This window comes from Gopherus flavomarginatus, chromosome 7 (genome assembly GCF_025201925.1).
Source record: "Gopherus flavomarginatus isolate rGopFla2 chromosome 7, rGopFla2.mat.asm, whole genome shotgun sequence".
NCBI classification, from domain to species: Eukaryota; Metazoa; Chordata; order Testudines; family Testudinidae; genus Gopherus; species Gopherus flavomarginatus.
Genome location: NC_066623.1, coordinates 6655552 through 6676560, shown reverse-complemented (window position 1 = coordinate 6676560; position 21009 = coordinate 6655552). Strand labels below are relative to the sequence as shown.

The window sequence follows — 21009 nt, the reverse complement described above, 5'->3', positions numbered from 1 at the left end:
CGGCATGCACCGGGAAAGGAAGAAGGGCCGTGACCCCGGCATGACCCTCGGAGAGCTGGCGCGCTGGCGCCTCGCAGCATCCCCTCTAGCCACCACTAACCATAGAGATGGGGGGGTCTGGCCCTTTAATTCACCTGGCGGGAGGGGACCAGTTCTCCCAGGGGCTCCCGCCCCAGCAATCCCAGAGAGGCTGCTCCCCTGGCCGGGAGACGGGGAATCCTACGGGGGGGGGGGGTCAGAGACTCCCCCACTGGCGTCGGGTGGGGGCAATGCCCCCCTTAGGGCGGGAGGAGGGAGACTCCTGGCGAAGTCAAACCACAGACAAACGTGTGGAAACCTTTTGCAGAAGCAGACGAGTTAAAGGACGTTAAAGGAGTCAGGAGGCGTTGTGCTACCCCATTCTTACTGAAGGCTGCGATCAAGGTAGGCTTGTAAATGGGCTGTTTAGGCACATTAAGAAATCTGAACATGTAAGTCTGAGGAAAGTTTAGCAGAGATGTACTGCTATCTATTAAGGTGTAATATACATTTATAAGGGAAACCAAGAAAAGTCTTTGACAAGGTACCTCATCAAAGGTTCTTAAGCATAGTAAGCAGTCAGAGGATAAGAGGGAAGATCCTCTCATAGATCTGTTACTGGCTAAAAGACAGGAAACAAAGGGTAGGAATAAATGGTCAGTTTTCAGAATGGAGAGAGGTAAATATCAAAGCTCCCCCTCACCGGGATCTGTACAGGGACCAGTGCTGTTCAACATATTCCTAAATGATCTGGAAAATGGGGTAAACAGTGAGGTGGCAAAGTTTACAGAAGATACAAAATTTCTCAAAAGAGTTAAGCCCAAAGCAGAGGGCATGGAGTTACAAAAGGGATCTCTCAAAACTGAGCAACTGTACAGCAAAATGGCAAATGACACTCAGTGTTAATAAATGCAAAACAATGCCAGCTACACATACAAAATGATGGGGTCTAGATTCATTCAAGAAAGATCTTGGGAGTATAGTTCTTTGAAACCACTTGCAGGGACTATTCAGCTTGGAAGAGAGGAGTGTGCTTGTGGAATATGATACAGGTCTACAAAACTGTGAATGATGTGGACAAAGAGTAAGGAAGTTTTATTTACCCCTTCAGGCAAAACAAGAGCCAAGGGCAACCCAATGAAATTAATAGGCAGCAGGTTTAAAACAAACATAAGTACTTATTCAAACAGCGTACAAGCATCCTTTAGAACTCTTTGCCAGGCAATGTTGTAAAGGCCAAAAGTATAACTGGGTTCAAAAAAGAATTAGATAAGTTCATGGAAGATAGCTAACAGCCATTGATTGACCTAAGATGGTCAGGGATGCAACCATATGCTAAGCTTCAGACCACCAGATACTGGGACTGGATGACAGGGGATGGATCACTTGATAATTGTCCTGTCCTGTTAATTCCTTCTGAAGCATCTGGCACCAGCCTCTGTCAGAAGACAGACTACTGGGCTACTTGGACCAGTGGTCTGATGCAGTATGGACATTCTTATGTTCAAAAATGACGTGGAGCAACCTCAATTTTTCCCTCAAAATTAAGCCCAAAATCAAAAAATATTTCCAGCCAAAATCTTCAGTAAACTGGAGCTAATGTAGAAGCTGTGTATCAGTTTAAATAACATGCCTTGGTATTGTTAGTTTTAGTAAAATTTTATTGAGAGCCAGGAAATTTTAAATAAAGGCAAAACTTTGAAAGACTCAAAACATTTGAAATTATGGAAATAGAGAGTTAAGGAACCCTAAACCATCTTAGGTCTGTGGTCCTATCCATCACAAACTTGTTTCTAAATTATCTTTTATACTCGTTTTGATAGAATGAAAGAACTATGTACCTTGTGCTGGTGTCCTCCTGCAGTGTTATATAGAGTGTACACCGCCAACTCACTCTTAAAGCCGAGAACATTTTAAACCCAATACAGCTGGTCATCTGTAAAGTCCTATTTTGAGTCCATAGCTAAACTTAAGGGCTAAATTGCTAAAATACAGGATTTCAGATATTACCTGTGTGAGAGATTTATACTTCTTGGATAGTGTAGGGATGAAGATAAAGAGTGGCAGAAGTGCAATACATGTTTACAATTTCACTATTTTAAACTGGTTTGGGAATAGTTCATGTGAATAAACTACTGAAGTCCATTAGAAACAGCTGAGTGACAGTATAATCCAGTAGCAAGCATGGGATTTGCAATCAGGAGCTCTTGATTCCAGCTCTTCTGTTGATACTTTTACAATCTTAGAGAAGTCACTCAATGCTGGTTGAAATTTAGCCCTCGTGTAACTGAGAATGGAATGATCCCTACCTCATATACACATTGAGTATTAACATGTTACTGCATTTTAATACTATTATTGCACAAGATAAAAAAAGCCAACTTTGTCTGCTTTATTTATTTAAGTTCACCACATAAATTAAGCTATAAGGCAACACAATTTGTCATTAATGGAGTTAACATTGATAAAGGCAGAGTGCTTCCGCTGTTCTCCATTGGAATAAGTGAGATGTTTTGCACAAATATACAGGAAAAACAGCTAAAGTTACTCCTATCTCCTATAAGCTTTTAAGGGAAAAGAAATTCACTGGACTAGTTAAGCCATTCAAAGCCAATGTGCCCTTTACTTTTCAAGATAGCAATTCAGAGCACCAGAGTACATCCGATTTTCTTAAAATAATAGCTAGGTGCTAAAGAACCTTTCTCGTGTAGTTCAGTAGAGCAACATCCCAGCTCTAAACTCAGCTATGAGTGGTGAACTATCCAGTTTGAAAATATCAGCCAGCCAGCCAGCCAAAAACTAGTTTGGAAAAATGGTTTTTGATAGATAGTGTCTGGCTACTGAAGAAAACTCTAAGTTTAAGTGTTGTTATTTGGTTACATAAGACAGTAGCAGACACTTATTAACACTATATATTTATGAATAAATACTGGCTACTCAAACTCATGCTGTACATCTGTGTATCATCTACGGAAATTTGTAAACATTAAGCCCCTCTCTGCTGTGATATCCATTGCACAAACTAGCAGATAAGGTGCAGCTCCTTCCCAAAGGCTGTCAGACAGGATGCAGATCAGTATGACTACCTCAGGACACAAACAGGGTAGCAGTTTCTGCATGCCACGATGCCCCAGTCTATTCATTGCATTAATATTTGACTAAGATAAAACTATGCATTTTTCTCCTTTCCCAGATACCACACATCTTACACTACAGAACAACAGAGTCATATACAGTACACATGTTCCTTATTTAACTAAGCAGAGCACATCTGGAAGGGCTTGAAGGCCACTTGGTTATCTTCAGGTTGCATGTCAAAGCCCCAAGATAAAGATTTTTATAGTCTGCATTTGCTGCTCATTCAGGGAGATGTTTCACAAAAGTTGCCGCTTTTAACTAAGAGCAACTGAAAAATAATCTTTGTAGGACGAGAAATCTTGCACTGGTTGCACTATAATACTGTAGTTAGTGGTAACGGTGGCATGTTACAATGAGTCATGGACATGCTGTTTGTAACTGGTTTTAGATCTGACTTGCAGCCAAAATAAGCCTTATGGTAGCACATAAGTTACCATGCCATAACATAAGTGTATATGTTATATGTTAAGTGTATATGTTCTGAAGTGCGTAGGGTTAGCATAAGCCTTTCTTCCTTTTAATTTCTTTTCTGCTCAAGGAGCCCACAACTCCCCCCACCCGTCACTAGTAAACACACTGAGCACACTCCTGAACTCTTAAAGGTTTTGTGTGTATTGAAATGATCTGCGCTATCATATTCTTTGGTTGATTTCACCATTCATTAAAAATAATTTATTGAATGCAAAAATTGCACTCAGTAGTGTCCAAGCCTGAATAAAAACTGAAGCAGCAGCATTTACACTTCAGTGACCTACTGGTCCTCCCAAATCCTAGAAAACCATGCATAATAACCTACATTTTCCAACAAAAAAAGGCTTAAAATGATATAAATTATAAGCCAAGCCCACAAGAGCTACAGTAGACTGTATTTCAACACAAGAAGCAATTAAATTGTTAAGATCCATTGCCTCCCAAACAAGCTGTAGAGAGCGAAGCATTCTTTTTCATAAAGCGGGGAGGAGTTACACCTTTGAGTGCCTGGGCTAAAGAAAATTTTAAACTAATGAGATTCTAATAGGGGATGGGAAGCAAGTAAGAGTGTATCATGCTGCTGCAACAGATAGCTATTGTAACCGAGGAGACAGGGCCACAGCCCTGGAGTGTTTGCTCACGAACAGCAGGCTCTACCAGAGAAAGGATTTATTTTGTTGAGTATTTAAATATTGGCGTTATGGGACTGATATGGAGAAGAGGAAAGCCAGCGTAAGGATTTGGGGGTTTTTTTGTTGGTAATGCTAATGTGACTTCAGCAAGGGATAACACAAGTCTAGAGATGGCCTCCTTTGAGCTGAACGTTGTGCTGTAACTTAAACAAGCATGTGGTGTTGTGAGAAAGCCACAGATTCACACAGTAGGCATTACAGAGAGCAGAACAAATCATCCGACAACACAGTTACCTTCCCCCCTAACTCGTGCAACCTCCTCCTCATTTCTTGGCAGGAATTTGTGGTGCGTGTACACATCACAAAGGAGGTTTCACAAATCATTTCAACAGGATGCATTCTGTCATGGCAAAAGAGTCTATCCCGTGGCCGTCTTGATGGATCCAGCTGTTGGAAGCCATTATGGGAGCAGTGGGCCAAGGCTGAGCTCCACATGATGGGTGAGCCAGATGACCTCAGAACTCTGATCACCTTCCTCACTGGGGCGGATTGGAGCAGCGAGATTTTTAAACTCATGCTTCATCTTAAAGCTCACGGACACTTCGCCCTCTTCTTTCTGTGGAGTAACTTTGATGAAAACTCCCACTTTGTTGGCCTTTCTGAAGGCTACAATGCTGCAAAACAACAAGCAGCGTATTAGATCAGCAAGTCTCAAGCAGCTTCTCTCTTTATGGGACTGATGCAATATCTCTGGACAGATCTTTAAGTTATTCTGATACCAACTAGTAACTATATAATTTTTCAAGTATTACTAGCGGTTGTAAACTCTGCTTGAAAAGTTAGCATGGATTCTCCAGAGAACAGACAGCTGGAACAGCTGCTTTCAATCTGCAAGCTGACATTGCAGTGCACAACCTATATAGAAGTGAATGTTTTCTGAACAATCCATACCACAGACTGAAAAAACAGAACTCCTACATTGCTCAAGCTTGACAAAAGCCTATGTGCGGAGGAAGAGTAACAGAAGAGGAGGTTGCTGAATATGAGCAAGTACTGCATGCCAAGTTATCCCCCAGATATGAAAGATGAAAAACTCACTCAGGGTCATCTTGAAAATCCTGAGGTTCTGCCAACTCGTCATATTCTGCTGCAGCATCTTTGCCAGCTAGGATTAGCTCCTTGGGAGGAACCACCACCTGCAAAAGAGTATGGAGAAGGACAGTGCTGAACCATCATCTGCATATCTAGCATCAGAGTAGGCACTCCATTCTGAAGGCTAGTCAAGCAAGGGGGCACTACAGCGGGAAAGGAGAAGAGTCCGCTGGTTTTCCTCCTTATCAAATGGTCACTATCACACTTTTCCCTTGGATTAGAAAGTTACATCTTCTGAGTTATGGATGCTGATAATAAACTTGTTGAAGGTGATTCACAAATGTTCTCAAAATGTACAATGGTGATATTAATGCACTAGGTTTAAGGTTTAAAACACCCACATAAGGAGCATGACACATGGCTGAGACTGATGTACATGAATCCTCCTGTAGCTTATGAGAAGTTGGGTGCTGCTCAGCCCAGCCCATATGAAAGCACAGTGCACTGGAATAGCTCTCTGCATTATCAGATTGTACAGCAAGAAGGTGCAATACCTTAGCAGTACTGTTGATGTCATCAGGGTCTCCCTCCTCACACTCCATCAGTGTGACATGGGTGAGGTTTTCCACTGGATTGGTCAGAGTCAGAAGAACTTGGCTCTCCTGGTGAGATACATAGGCAGGATGCACAGTTTAGGAACCAATTACATCAAAAAAGCAGCTTTCACTCTTAGAGTTCTGCTTTCTAGAACTGACCTCCAGCTGGCTAATGTTGCATTCAAAATGATGTCACATTAATTCCCTGAAGATCTACAGAATACTTTGCTGCTGTATACCATCCATCCTCCTCATGGGACATACGTATTCAGAAAAAGGATGCTATGCCATGTTACACTTGTGAAGGGCACTTGCACCTCACTATTACAATTTTAGAGTGTGAAAAAGTATGCTAGGAATTTACTCTGACTTGCAACTCAATTAGCTCTCATTTCTGATATACTGGTACATCTGTGACATTCACCAGTATCATACTGTACTGTAGTCAACTCATTCAAAGTGAAAAGATGTCTTACTCACCTCATCTCAGACCAAGATAAGGACATCACTGGTAGATCTTCCCATCCCTTAGTTATGGTACCTTCTCTGAACTGCAGTAGTTGCTGTTTAACTCCATTCCATTTAGCTATGATATATGAAGCTAATGCTACCACAAACCTAGTCCCTAATCATGCCAGAGGACCTTTTTAAAATATTGTGGATCCACCATTCATACTGTACTTTTTACCCTAAGGGGACATGAAAAGAGAAGCACTGACCTTCATGTAGCGCAGGTTGGGAATGGACATGATCCTCACCTCAGGGATGTAGTTGCTACAAATGAAAGACATAACGTGAGTCTGCTCTTACCAAGTGCCCTTTCTGTCAGGACTCCACCTACACAGTCAAAGATATTCATCTGACTTGTTTAGACTGTATGCTTTGGTTTGTTTAAAAAGATACATTTCAATCAAAAGGATTATACAGAACAGACAAATCCAGTGCTCTGTAAATATCTCCCATCAACTACAACCTTATTTTGTAAACAAGAGATAGTGTCTTTTTCAGATTGTTCAACTCTTAGTGAATATCCTTTTGCTTTTTGATTAAAGTAGAATTTCAAAAAACTAATGTAACATTGTTCTAGAAAGTTTTAAAGGGAATTATTAACTGACATTAAGATCACCTGCTTTAAAGAGATGCTGTACAGTGAAGTGCCAAAGGAGCTCCTAGTAATACTGCACTGAGGATAACCTCACAATACGTACCCTCCAGGTAATTTTAAAAATCACACGTACGCTGTAATTGTCCCCAAAAGCAATGGATTCTACTTGAAACCTGTTTATGCTAGGATAGCTTTTGTGCTCATTTGCATGATGCCACCTAGAACGACATCTCAAAGCTGAAGCATCAAAGATCATCGTTTTTGCTTAAGTTTTAAATGAAAAAGCCACAATTTTTCAAGGCTGGTGCTTGTAAATCTACTTAATCTTTGGCAACATTCTCTCCACTGCTGCATACAACATTCTGCTAGATATATTAAAAAAAATTCTTGGGTTACTTAAGGAAACAGTGCATGAGCGTTTTTGTTTCCACAACTAGTTTCAGTTACCCTGTTATTTTTTACACCCTCCATTATTCCTGATTTTTTAACATCAAGACCACTGCTAGGCCTAAAAGGTAGGTAGGTTTTTAACTAGATATTAATACACAGCAAGATACTGCTCCCCCCATCCATTCCCAGCATACTCACACAGCAACCAGTTGGATTTTGAATTTGATGGATGTTGGATTGAATTCTGGTTTACTCAGATTATGTTCACATTTCTAAAAGAGATTACAAGATATTATAACATCACCAAAGCACACATTGTGTACAGCCACACAATAAAGAATATTGGATGTTCTATTTACTAATTCGGTTGGCCCAAGGGTCTAGTACACACAAATCGTCCTGAATTTGGTCTAGGCATTTGGTCAAAATTCTGATAAATTGAAAATGTCCAGTTCCAGTGCTATCTTGAAAACCTAAGAATTTGGATTCTCTCCCCATTTTCAAAAAACAAATAGACAAGCAACTACATAATACAAGACTACAATCTCATCACAAATCTGCACTAAACTGGAGTTACTACAACCCTTTCCTTCAGATGAAATTAAACTGTATTCTTATTTGTTGCTGATAATATGTAGCACCTAGATATCATTTTACATCTTCAAAATACTTTAAAATATGAACTAATTAACGCTCAGCAATTCTGAAAGCTAAATAAAGATTATCCCCATTTGCTAGATGGAAAACAGATGTGTTGCCCAAGGTCATATAGTGAATCATCAGCAGAACCAGGATATGAATTCAAGACGTCCTGGTTTCTATGCTTGTTCTCAGTCCTCTGCTCTTCTGTTGGGACACTGGTTGAAATGTCAAAGCGAATCAGTATTCTGCACTGGGGCATATCAATGGTAACCGACTTTCCATGTTTACTGACTAGGTTCACAGTTTGTTTTTTAAACAAAAGGCCATTTTATAATACCAACTATATAAACTACTCTCAATCTAACAGCTAGTTAAGGCATTTAAATCCAGATTTTTGAAGGTATTTAAATCCATAAAGATGCAAACGGGATTTTCAGACATGCCTAAGCAAGTTGTCCCTGGGAGTTAGGTGCCTATCGGCTTCTTTCGGCACCGTTCAAAAATCCAGCCCTTAGTCTCCAGCCACGGGCCTCACCCTGCCCTACAGCTTTAGTGGGGCTTATTCTGCTTCACCAGGCCCTGATCTAGTTGGTGGTTAGACCTTTTCTTATTTCATGATCCTTTAGCACTACTGTGGGCTGGAACTTTCAGAGACAAAATGCAGTTGCAAGTTAGTTTTCCAGTTGGGTCTCCACATTTAGGATTCCAAAGCCTAGGAAAAAGCTATGCTCTGTATCCGGTTACCTACCCGACAGCGCAGTGAGCGTTTGATCAGAAGGTGCTTATGGCGTGGGTAGAGCTGGGAAGCACAGATTGGCTGGAAGTCAGGCTGCAGAAGACGTTGGTGCAGGGTAGTCACTGGGCACATATTTGAAAACAAAAATCCAAATTTACTTCTCAACTAGAGTCACATTAAATCATGCAGTCTGTTTGAGACTACGGTATACTTTTGCTACATTTAAGGAACTTTACATCACTGCTCCAGTAATTCAGTAATTGCCCTGATCAAAAAAATTAAGATTTCCAGTAGTGTATGGACACAAAGATAGGACAGCTGTACAAAGAAAGAGCAAGGCCCAGGCGCTGTAGACATAGGTATGATAACGATGACAGCGAGCCATAGAACTGGGGACCAGACTTCTAAAGCCACTGCATGACTATTCAAAATGTTTTAGGCATAAATAGGAAATAGCACTTGATCGCAGCCTTGAAAAATATTACTCCACCAGGGAACATACCATTTTCTTTGCTTTTTTCAGTACCAAATCAGTTGGGCAGTGCACTGTACAAGACAGAAATAGTCTCTGATCCAAGGAGTTTGCCCAGGTCAGACTCATGCACCAGATTACCTAAAAGGCGTATTCCTAAAATAGTGCAGATTTCTTAAACATTTGCTTTTGTGGATTTGAAAGGAGAGGATGGACTTTTGGATGGACATCTGGCACAGTGCATAAGTAGCATAACTCAAAATAGAAAATCTAGATTATTGTTTGAACTTCATATTTTATACTATTCGCTCCCAAAGTTCCTCAGCCAATTTACAATGACTTGCCAACGGAGGAAAAATCCAGCTAAATAATCCATGAGAGCGTAGATAAAACTATTTAAAACTTATACCAAAGTAATGCACAATTGTTATTATAAAGCTCGGTGTACAAGTCTACTCCCTATCAGCACAGCTATTTCCCTCATTTCCTGTTATTATTAACAATGACATCTGCTCTTTTCCTCCTCCAAATGCTGCCAGTTTTCCAAAGCAAACAAAGTCATTAACAAAGTGCAATCACAAGGATGCAAGAAGACAGTTCTGACTTTTCAGACACTCACTTCAACTTTTCTTATTAGACAATGAAGTCTGACCTTAAGCAATTAATGCTGTAATTTAAAAAGCCAGAGATTTCATCATTCTTTACTAAGTTGCATCACTGCACCACCTGCAGCAATACAATTAATAAAACCATGCAAACATTAAAAACCCAGAAGGATCATTTAATGTGCACAAAGTGTAGGCTGTTCTCAACAGTTAGCTGGTAAGCAGCAGCACAAGAAACAAAATGGAATATTAAGCCACTACCCTCTGTTAGATTTATTAGTCTTGTGTAATAATCCTCAGGCAGAGGTTCCACTTCTTCTACAGCATCAGCGGGCTCAATCTTTATCTCCTTCAAGTCCTCTCCTTCTTTCAGACTAAAGCAAAAAAAAGTAAAGACAAATTAGGAGTCATTAAACATGGTACACCTTTAATGACTGAAAACATTATACCATAATAAAGTGTCGGATTACACTCAAAACAAAAAAAAAAACAGCGTTAAGGCTGAGATTCCCTCTTAACTCATATCACTGTCTGAAGTAACTGACTTTCATTAACTTCTATTCAGAAATCTATGCAATTTCTAGGAACAGGGTAAATTACAGGATGAGTGACCGCATGGAGATTGAGTAGTGATCTCACTCCCTCTGCCCTGGCATTTTACATGATCCCATCTCTCCACCTACTCTAGAGATGAAGCCCTTTTCCAACAATATCAGATAACTCATCCATCTCTCTCAATTTGTACCTTTATTTTCCTGTTTATCCCTTTCATCCCTCCCACCGACAACGTGCCAAACCCTGAAAACTCACGAGAGTCCGGAAAGAGCACTGATGGACATCCCAGGCCTCTGACGCTGGAGTCTGGTTCCAAGGCCGTATTTGTCCTACAAGGAGGAAAACAGTATCACCAAATCCAGATCCACTGTCTGTCGGGACACAGGCCTACAGCAAGCTTGAGCCTGCGACAGCATGACAAGCATAGGGTACCAAGCAAATGAAAGCAAACTGAAAGTTTCTTAATTTGCAGATTTTCTCTGCAAATCTTGTTAGTAAAACACTTGTGGGCCAGGAGGGGCAGAATACTGTCAAAGTTTTGTCAAGCTTTAATTCTTTAACCACTAGGCTTAACAACTACAATGTGCTGAACTCAGTTGTACTCTTGAAGGCAACTCGGTTATAGTTAGCGCAGAAGTGGGTAAGTGTGAGCACATTACAGACTAAAACACTTTGCACTGCCACCAGAAATAGATGGAGAAAGTAGAATACAGATTAAAGTTCTAGATGGCATGCGAACTGGCTACCTAAGTCTACCCACTTCTAGGAATGACCATAATGGGCAAGGACAGCTGAGGCGCTCACTGACTTACTAGAGCTCAGCTGGAGACAGGATGCTAAAGGTGGAGGACCTGCTGCTGTGAGGCCTAAAGAACCTGACTTCTCAGACCTTCAAGGGACTGCTGCAAGGCTCCTCCAACAGGCAAGAATTTGCTTCACCTGGAGCTAAATGAGAGGTTTTCATCTGATGGGTTGGGCTGATTGGTAGGAAGATTATTATTGACACCCATACTGGGCAGCCATGTTAGTCTGTGCAGGGACTGCGTCTTAGCCAATGTATTGGAAAGTGCTATTTTTCAAACATGTTATGTGTCTGAGGGCCAAAGAAAGAAACCCTATGTTATTAAATTACAAGCTTTATAATGAAGCTCAGAACGATGTTAAAAATCAAACTGGGCTGGACTTCAGACACACTATTGGTATGTGAGTGGTTTCAATTTGCACTACAAGAGCTTTAACACTAGCAGAAACTGAAGAGACTTACCACTACGTGTATTGTGTGTTGCTGTGAAGAGCCCCCAAAAAAGCAGCAGGTAGCAACGGAGACAAAAAATGCAGCCATAAGACGAGAGCAAATGAACAGAGCAGGCTGGTTATACAGTTAACCGAAAGGTTGCAAGCATACAGAGCCTTGTTCTGCTAAATGAAGTAAGCATCTCTCTAGTAGTTACAAGAAATGTACTATTCAGGTCTGATAAAACTGTTAAGCCCAACTTCAGTTAAGACTTTCAGCAGATAATCAATGTGTGTCAATCCTGCATTAGGAGGACAGGTGGCAAGTATGAGATGAATAGGCGTACAGAATCGTATGGAGAAGTATTAACCCTGGTATCCTGGCTAAATTCCAACTCTGGCATTTGTGTTCTCTCTAACCTTCCCCAATATAGTTTCAAAATATAAAGATTCTTCCTATCCTTTAAAAAACACTGGCGTGTTACACAGGGGCAGAACTGCTGCAATGTCCTCACACAAAAAGCAGCTGCATTTCACTGCTAGCTGAGCTGATCCCTTCACACACCGTCTGTGCAGTAAATGATGACATCCTTCAGGGATTATTAGGTGCAGGGCCTGGGAATTAGTGAAATTCTTGGATGGAAGATTATTGATCCCCTCCCCCCAAATAGGCCTGAGTGACTAAGTATAGGTTCTTTACTTCAAATCCTTCTTGACAGATTTCCTTCCTTTTTTCTGGCAGGCACTATTATTCATCTAATTTTCAAAACTGAGGCAGTAAAGAAGCCCTGCTCCTGTGCTCCACTGTTTCTACTCTAGGAGCATCACCGTCCCAGCTCACCGAAAAGGCCAATGGCATGTAGTTTCGGCGTCGCACCAACTTCTTACGGTCCCGCTCAATCTTCTCTTTCTGAGCCAGCTGCTGGTAATACTCAACCAGTTTGTTAATCTGAAGGAAAAAAAGGACCAATTACGTGCTGTGTGAAACACTGTGCCAGACAGGCCAATGGCATTCATCCATCTGTTGGGTTTCCCTTCCCATAAAGTATTTCCTACCATTGCCAGTACTGGTTTTATTTTGAAGGAAATACATCGAGGAAGTGTAGATGTCTCTCAGTCTTACCACACAATGGGCAACAGGAGCAGAAGTTTCATTGCTCCTCAACACCCTCTACCATGGCTCATCTTAAGATCAATTCTATCATAAAAATAACACATTATCCCACTTTCACTTCCCAGCTACCACAGTAATGGAGACGTTTTTCAGGCTATTGAGTGGAACACACGACACTCTCCAAAGTCATGGAAAATACAGCATGGCCAATTGAGAACAATTTGGTGTTGAAGTACAATTGGCAATCTCCTTCACAGAGACCAATGTGTTTAACAGAGGATGAGGATAGTAACATATTTTATGCTGGGGACCAGGAGAGCTCCAGGCCTAGAAGAGGGGATGACCAGGAAACAACTTCTGTTCACATAGCCAACAAGCGTTTTTTCAAAACAGTTTGCATGTTAATTAAAATAAAAGCTTTCCTGCCAAGTTAAGATCCCTCCTTTCAATGTAGTTTCAATTCTTGGAACTTAGTTTCTGTGTGTGGAACTTTCAGACGAAGTCCAAGAAAGCAAAGTCATGTCTGATCTATGCTATTAAATATTCATGTTTGCAGCGTTGTTGTAGCTGTTGGTCCCAGAACACTAGAGAAACGAGTGGGCGAGGTAAAATGTTTTATTGGGCCAACTTCTCTTGGTAAAAGAGACAAGAGTTTGAGCTTACACAAAGCACTTCTTCAGGTCTGGGAAAGGTACAGCTAATACAAGGTGGAACAGATTGTTACTATAAGTAATTAACACACATTGTAATAGACCCTTCAAAGTGAAGTGGCCCCTTAACATCTCTGCAGTTGTAGGACTGAAAAGGGGGGTTAGAGGGTTACAGATTGTTGTAATAAGCCAAACATCCAGTGTCTTTATTAAGACCAGAATATTTAGCCACATTATGATGTCTAGCCACATTATGAATTTAAGTTCCCAGGCTCATCTTCTGACGGTGGTGTGCAGGTTTCCTTTGAAGATGCGGACTAAGAAGCCAGCTACGGAGCGATCTCTTTGTGAAAAGTGTTCACTCACAGGTGATATGGTGTTTTTGTCTTATCATTTTTCTGTGAGAGTTCATTCATGAGCATAGTGATTGTCTCATTTCACCCACACAGTTGCTGCTGGGGCATTTAGTGCATTACAGGACCGACACCATGTGTTGTGACAGGCACATGTAGGACCCATGGATCTTGAAAGATGTGTTGTGGGGAGGTATTGCTCATCAGAGCAATGGAAATATGTCTACAGGTTTTGCATCTATGTTATGTTAAATATTCATGGCACTTTTCATAAGGGTATTGGTTTGGCCCTAACATTTCCCTGACCACACATGCTTTGTGCCAGTTGATGGCATTTCTACAATGTTTGTCTGAATGTAGTTTGCACAGAACTTTGGGATCTTTCAGGACAAGAGGCACTATATAAAATATTACACCTGTGGTAGGATTTGGCAGTCTCCAAGGGGCTCTCCTTCTGCTGAACTCAGCCAACACGCTGACATCATGACTACATGTAACCACAGCTGCTTTCTCAGGAATAACTGAGATGCAAAAATTCACTGATCCAAAAGTAAGACCAGAGCCTCTCTGTCCTATGCCACCCTCCTAAGGTTTAAGCTTTACCTCTCCCCTTCACTTACCCTCTGTGTATGTGGATTCTCCGGCTCCTGCCAACCACCACTGGCTGAAACAAAACAAAAATACAACAGTCCTCAGAAGGAGAAGAGTCTCATGCTCAATACTCTGGGCAGCTAGAACAACTGTTCCTAAGACTCAACATCCATGTTTTCTATGACAAGGCTGTAGATGAAAAGTTGTAGGCAAAGTTTCCAATTTTTTCATGATAAATCTTGCCTGTTTGTTGTAATAAGATGCTTGTTTAACACTAAAATCCCATACTAGCAGCTGCCACCAAGAGCAGCACAGATCATGTGAAACGCTATGCTGAAATCTTGGAAAGATCCAGGAGGTTCCTCTATTTGGAAGGCTATTCACATGAAGCTTCATGGAGAAGTAGCTTACTTGATAAGCTTTTATAGAGCACTTTAAACCCAATAATATGCTTGTAAAGAATCACATTATCTACAGCAAAGGGCCCACCTGGTACTATTTACGTAGTTGACAGGAGATGTAATTATTTCACAAGTCATATTCTTTGGCAATCACAATGTCCTCCCAGATGAATTAATATAGACTAGTTTCCACCTCTACCCAAAGTATCCCTGATGATGTCTCAGTGTGAACAAGAACTGCTGATTAAGTTTTAAAAACCATTCTATAAATGAGTCTCAGATTTGGATGCCACCTGCCAGTTTACATAAGGTCACTGAAGAATCATAAGCTGATCTTACTCCCTTCATAGCATAATTAAAATTTCTATTAGTCTAATCATACAGTATTAAAACAATTATTTACAGTACTTTAATCGTGAAATGAAACACAAGAAAATTAAATGATACAAAAGTAAATAAAACCCATGCACTAGGAAGAGTGTGGTAATGATTTAGTTACATGTCAGTCAAACCCTAAGGACTATAATAAAAAAGAGAGAGAGCTTAAATTCGTATTAGATGGCAAGACTAAGGGCTGGTCCACACTGGGGGGGGGGGGGGAAATCGATCTTAGATACGCAACTTCAGCTACGTGAATAACGTAGCTGAAGTCGAATATCTAAGATCGGATTACTCACCCGTCCACACCGCGCGGGATCGATGTTCGCGGCTCTCCGTGTCGATTCCGGAATTCCGTTGGGGTTGATGGAGTTCCGGAATCGATATAAGCGCGCTCGGGGATCGATATATCGCGTCTAGATTAGACGCGATATATCGATCCCCGAGCAATCGATTTTAACCCGCCGATACGGCGGGTAGTCTGGACGTGGCCTAAGAGATCCAAAAATAAGTTTCCATTGCAGGACAAACTCCACACAGCCTGTCCACCACTTTGACATCCAATATTTTTAAATGCAACACGCAAGTGTGTTAGGCAAGTAACAAATAAACCACAGTGTCCCTGCCATTCAGAGTTTGCAACTGAAGGTCCCAATCCTGCACTCACTCTGAACTATACTCACAGGGATCTGCCTGTGTCAAGTCAGCTCCAGGATTGTGGCTTAACAGTCTAATCTAACCAGTAAAACTGTGCAGATTCTATAATTACTATATTCCCTGCTAGGCAAGGGATTTAATATATAAAATTGAAAAATGCCTTGAAAGGAAAACCTAAATTCAAATACTGACTCTAAAAAGGCTTCAAAATATTTGTATTTTGACATCTTAATAGAAGTGCCAGTTTACAGAAGTGATGGAGTTATAAAGTACATCACACATCTGTGCTATCAAGCTGATCTGCTTAAGAATCAGAAATAATGGTAGTTTGTTATACAGAGAACAGTTCTGATTAAGGGGGAAAAGAGAGTTCCTAGTTCAACTGGATCTTTTACACTATTGTAGAACAGGGCGAGAAGTACCATTAACTAACTAATCTTAACACTTCTTAATTCGGAGAGTTCCTAAGTGGCAAGATCACTTTTTATCAAGAGCATGGGGTATCCAGCTCAGACTCTGTGGGTAAGTTTTACTAGGGTAACACGCACAACAGATCTGGGAGCAATTTTTGTTATTTAATATCGCCAAACAAATGTTCTCTTCCAACATTACTCACTGCCCTGTCTTTAATACTGAGTTACTTACCAACAGACTTATCTGCCATGCCCACGTCTCTGGAAGTCCAGCGGCAAAATCCACAGGCCAGGTAATATGCTTTCTTCATTGTAGTCTTGGCTGGGTCATCAGGAAGTGGAGCAGGAATGCTTGTCGCCCTGGTGGAAAGTGTGTGCATGCAGCATGGGCAGTCAAAACAGTTAGCACACCTGTCAAAGACAAGGGAAAGTCATGAGACTGAAAGATCCTTGACAGAGCCCTAGTGTTACATAAGTCTTAGAGAAATGTTCTCAAAGAACAGCAACTCAGAACTAAAATGTGCCTTTTTGGTCTCACACAACAGCTTTAGAAAACATTATGCTCATATAGATTCAATAAAGGAAGGAACAGGATTTCATGAAGTCAGCCAAAGGGTGGACAGAATGAGCTGGTAACACTGAAAAACAGTACTAGGGATATAAATTCATTCCAAAGCTCATCTGAAACATATAAACGTGATGGCAGATGAACAAAACATTATTATAATGCCAAAAATTATACATAGCACTTCACAGTAAGACACATTCTCTGTCCACAGGGGGTCACAATGTAAGTAAGACAAAACTTAGGATAACAGTTCAGGAGAGGGAGACTGAGAAACTCTGCCATTATGGTGATAGGGCCGAACTGTACATAGATGAGTCAGGGGATTATTAATGCTGGAGAAAAGATTGCTCAAAGTAAGGAGCTTTAAAAAGGAGAGATTTAAAGGAGGAGACTTTGCAGTACAGAAGCAGCCAATCTTACCTATTCTTCTTCAACTTAGCTTCAGCTGATGGCATATTTTCTAGGCAACTGGGACAATAGTGAGAGTCCACCTGGTGAACAACAGACAAAGAAGTCACTTCATCTCTCATGATGCATGTATTTCTGGACAGGACAGCAGCAGCTGAAACCCTTTGCTGCATGATTTCAAAATGTTTTATGGAACATAACAGCAATGTGAAGTCAGTGAAGATATAAGACAGATGTCTGATGTTTGAAATTTTTCAGCCTGGCTTGGCAAGGAGTTTCTCCTTAGTATCTTCCCACAGAAGAGGGTCTTGTCAAGAACGATTAAAAGCTACTACCTAGGAAACAGACTAAGTTTAACTGGCCTCAAGATGACAGCCATCAGTTTCTGAACTTGAAAAATTAAGTCAATAACGTACTCTTGCCTTCCATCATTTTCCAACTATATGACTACTCTATTTCCATATATAATCACCATGTGTCTAACTTTATTTTGTCATAATAACTGCATGGGTCAGCAATTAATAGTCTGGAAAGTGTTTTATAGCTATCTTGTATCTTAGAGAACAAATCAATGGGAATATTATATCTCCTTATACATCTTTTTATTGACAAAGCTGAAATTAACAACTGATAACAGTTATCTGTGAAACTGCTTAAGGTTTTGGACCTTCCAATACAGATTTTTCCTGTCGTAATATGTGATGACTAGCCCAGTCACTGCAGTGAAACAGTATGAGAGATGCAGCCAACTTACTAACCCTTTTACATCGTTAACAAATGCTGACACATTTGAACAAACAGATATTTTACTTAAATTAGATTATTTCATCTCCACTTTTAAGTGCTTTACAAATCTTTAGCTACTTCAGAATGCAACCAAACCAGTAGCCTGACTCCAGGAATTCTGGCAGAATATCATTTTAAGATTATTTTCCCAACTTTTGGTTAGGATGTGTCAATATATAGCAATTTTTTCCAAAAATAAAAGCAAACAAAAAAGCTGTAATCTGCATACAGAAAACAGTATTTCCCTCACATCTAAAGCCTTTAGTATTTTAGGTTTCATAAAACACAATCAGAGCAGTTTCCTTATGACCTTGTTGCTAAATCCATCTCAGAATATAATTGTCAAGAAGTTGCAGCACTCAAATCAGCAACCTTGGGATTGATACCTCACTAATTAAAATAACTTGCGCAAGCTTTTCAACACCTCTCAAGTGTTTTGGTTGATATAAACATGGTGATCAGGATAGATTTTCAAGTGTCAACAGTCTCTGGACAGGAAATAACCCATTTATCCATAACCTCAGTTGATCACTATCTAGATTTTAAGTGTGAAAAGGCCTTCATGTTGAATGACCCTTTACATTGCTGAAAAACAAATTCCTGCCTGCAAAAATCTTTGATTTCAAATACAAGGGAAAATGGCTAGTCCAGATGAAAGCAATTTTTGTTTAAAAATCCCCAAAACAGTACCTCTGAACCCTGAATCCAGACTCAGAGCAAGTCCCAGAGGCGAATGCAAGCTTATTTGTGGCAGACAATACACACCATTGTCTCCTGAGAAAGGACACTACTCTCTCGTGCTTTGCACTTGGTGCTTTGTCTGGGGAGAGGTTTATACCCGACAACCCCTCCGCCCGCTGAGAGCTTGGGGAGCATCACACCTCCTCCCAGCTTTACAGCGAGGGAAAGCAGCCAAGCGCAGGCCTCGCCCATGGCCCTGCAGCGAGTCTGTGGCACTCAGGAGCTCCCGATTCCCAGGCCAGTGCTCCTCTGTCTGCACCCCAGTGGGGCCCTGTGCTGTGCCTGCAATGCCAGCAGCCATCCTGGGATTATCCCTGGGCTGCAGGGGGGAGCAGGAGACCTTCTGGGGCTCAGGCCATGGGTACCCTGGCCAAGAATGGGGGTGGGGGAGACTCTGCCCAGGCCACTGGAGTGGGGGGCTTGTTTGGGCGGATCCCCTCAAAGGTCGAGGGGGGGGGGACCCAGCCCACATGAGGCCAGGTGGTTCCTCCTGCCAAGCTAGGCCACCTCCCTAGAGTCCAGACGGGCCTGAGTAGCTCCCACCCCACATGAATGCACTAGCCAATCAGAAGAAGAAGCTGGCAGACAGAGAGCGATATACACCAATCAAGAAGCCAGCCTGGCCCGAACCACCCGCCTCCATGTAGTTGAACCAATCGCAGAGGACTCAAAGGCTACCTCAACCCCTCCCCCTCGTAGAATACTAGCCAATGGGAAGAACCAGACGGCTTGAACGGCAGGCGATGTGACCAATAGGCGCCGGGAGCCCACCCTCCGGTTCGCTAGCGGCGGCCCCGCCGCCGGGGTTACCTCGTGGGAGACGCACTCCAGGGAGCGGAGTTCGCTGCAGTAGCGGCAGAAGTAGAGCTGGGAGAGCGGCGCGCGGATCTCCTTTTCGCCGCGCACCAGGTACGAGACCCGCTCCGACTGCAGCAGCGACGCCATCTTGGGAGCCGGGGCCGAGCAGCCACCGCCTGGCCCCCTCACGTGATCTGGGGGCGCAGCACCCACGTGATCACCTAGCCACTTCCGGGCCGGGGAGAGGCACGTGGTGGGCGTTCAAAGCGGGTAGTTCTCACGCGGGCCGGCAGGGGGAGCTGTGTGCCTTCTCCATGTGGTTCTATGGGGCTCTCTGCAGCGCCTCACCGGGCGATGAGTCTATAGGGGCTGTGGGGGGTTGGCCCCTAGCACCCCCCAGCCAAGCCACAACCCCCCCCGCTCCGAGCAGGGGCAGGGCCCGCCCTGTGCCATGCGCCAGGCGGGAGTGTGGCCAGGCTGGGGGTGCTGTGCCCGTCCTGGGGCGGCTCCCTGGGGTTTCAGGTGAGCGGTATGAGCCCGTTCCTGCCTGCTCTTCGGCTCCGCCGTCTCCTGTTCCTCACCTGGACTCTCACATTTATGTTATCGTAGCACCCAGCAGCCCCCGGCAGAGTGCAAGACTCCACTGTGCTTGGTGCTGTACAAATGCAGAACAGAAAGATGATTCTGCCCTTAAAGACCGTACGTTCTTACGGGTAAGTTGGTGGCCACAACAGACAGACAGGAAATGCAAGGAGACAATAAGACAAAAGTGTCTAACCATGGAGCTCAATGATGCATAGGTGCCGACTTCCCTGCTTTCCCCTAGGTGCTTGACCTCTCCCCTGCCCCCAGCCCCAGCCCCACCCCTACTCCACCCCTTCCATGTGGCCTCGCCCCTGACCCACCTCTTCCCACCCCTGCCCCCATTCCAACCCCTTCCCCAAAGTCCCGGCTACAACTTTGCCCCCTCCCTGCCCCTATTCCAACCCAGGGATCAGAATTCACTTGCAATATTGCCAGCATCAGTCATTCAAAAATCCTGAGTCAGGCCTAAAAAATTGTGAGATTGGCTTTAAAAATAATGAGATTTTTAAAAACTGAGTTTTTTTTATCCGCCTTTTACTTTCTGAGCCTGACTACACATTTTCAAGTTTTTCTGTGCAACTATAATTGCTAGAAACTTTTTTTTTTAAATGAAAACTGAGATCCTTGTGTAAGCTTGTCATTCCAGGACTTGGGGCTTTAAGCAATACAGCAAAATTCAAGACTTGCAGTAAAATTGTAACAGTTGGCAACTCTGCACTGGATTCTCAGGGTCCAAAGAATAGAGTTTTTGGTTACATATGCTCCTCTTCATGTCCAAGGTGCCACATACTATATTGCTCAGACAATACGTCCTTCAACTCCCAAGACTGTTGGCTTTGGCTCAAAGTATCTGAAATTGCTTTATGAAGTTAGATATTGGT

The 21009-nt window shown here is 42.3% G+C and overlaps 1 protein-coding gene and 1 long non-coding RNA gene across 3 annotated transcripts; one reads left to right on the top strand and one right to left on the bottom strand.

Moving 5' to 3' along the window:
- The first annotated feature begins 45 nt into the window (after positions 1–45).
- LOC127055068 (uncharacterized) lies at positions 46–13233 on the top strand. Its single transcript, XR_007775391.1, has 2 exons — positions 46–423; positions 12428–13233. It is a non-coding gene; the product is annotated as an uncharacterized LOC127055068 (long non-coding RNA).
- Positions 3988–19740, bottom strand: DCTN4 (dynactin subunit 4). 2 transcript variants are annotated; one of them, XM_050961599.1, is made up of 14 exons: positions 19556–19740; positions 17231–17301; positions 16475–16653; positions 14423–14466; positions 12527–12634; positions 11717–11737; positions 10708–10781; positions 10159–10271; positions 8833–8942; positions 7641–7714; positions 6667–6721; positions 5906–6013; positions 5358–5455; positions 3988–4933 (listed from the first exon to the last, which is right to left on the bottom strand). In XM_050961599.1, exons 1-14 carry the CDS (start codon positions 19688–19690, stop codon positions 4720–4722), a joined length of 1404 nt encoding a protein of 467 aa, XP_050817556.1. In that variant the 5' UTR covers positions 19691–19740; the 3' UTR covers positions 3988–4719. The 2 variants fall into 2 exon arrangements, with proteins under 2 accessions (XP_050817556.1, XP_050817557.1); XM_050961600.1 differs by lacking the exon at positions 11717–11737 and having other exon boundaries at positions 19556–19739.
- Between the last annotated feature and the right edge of the window lie 1269 nt (positions 19741–21009).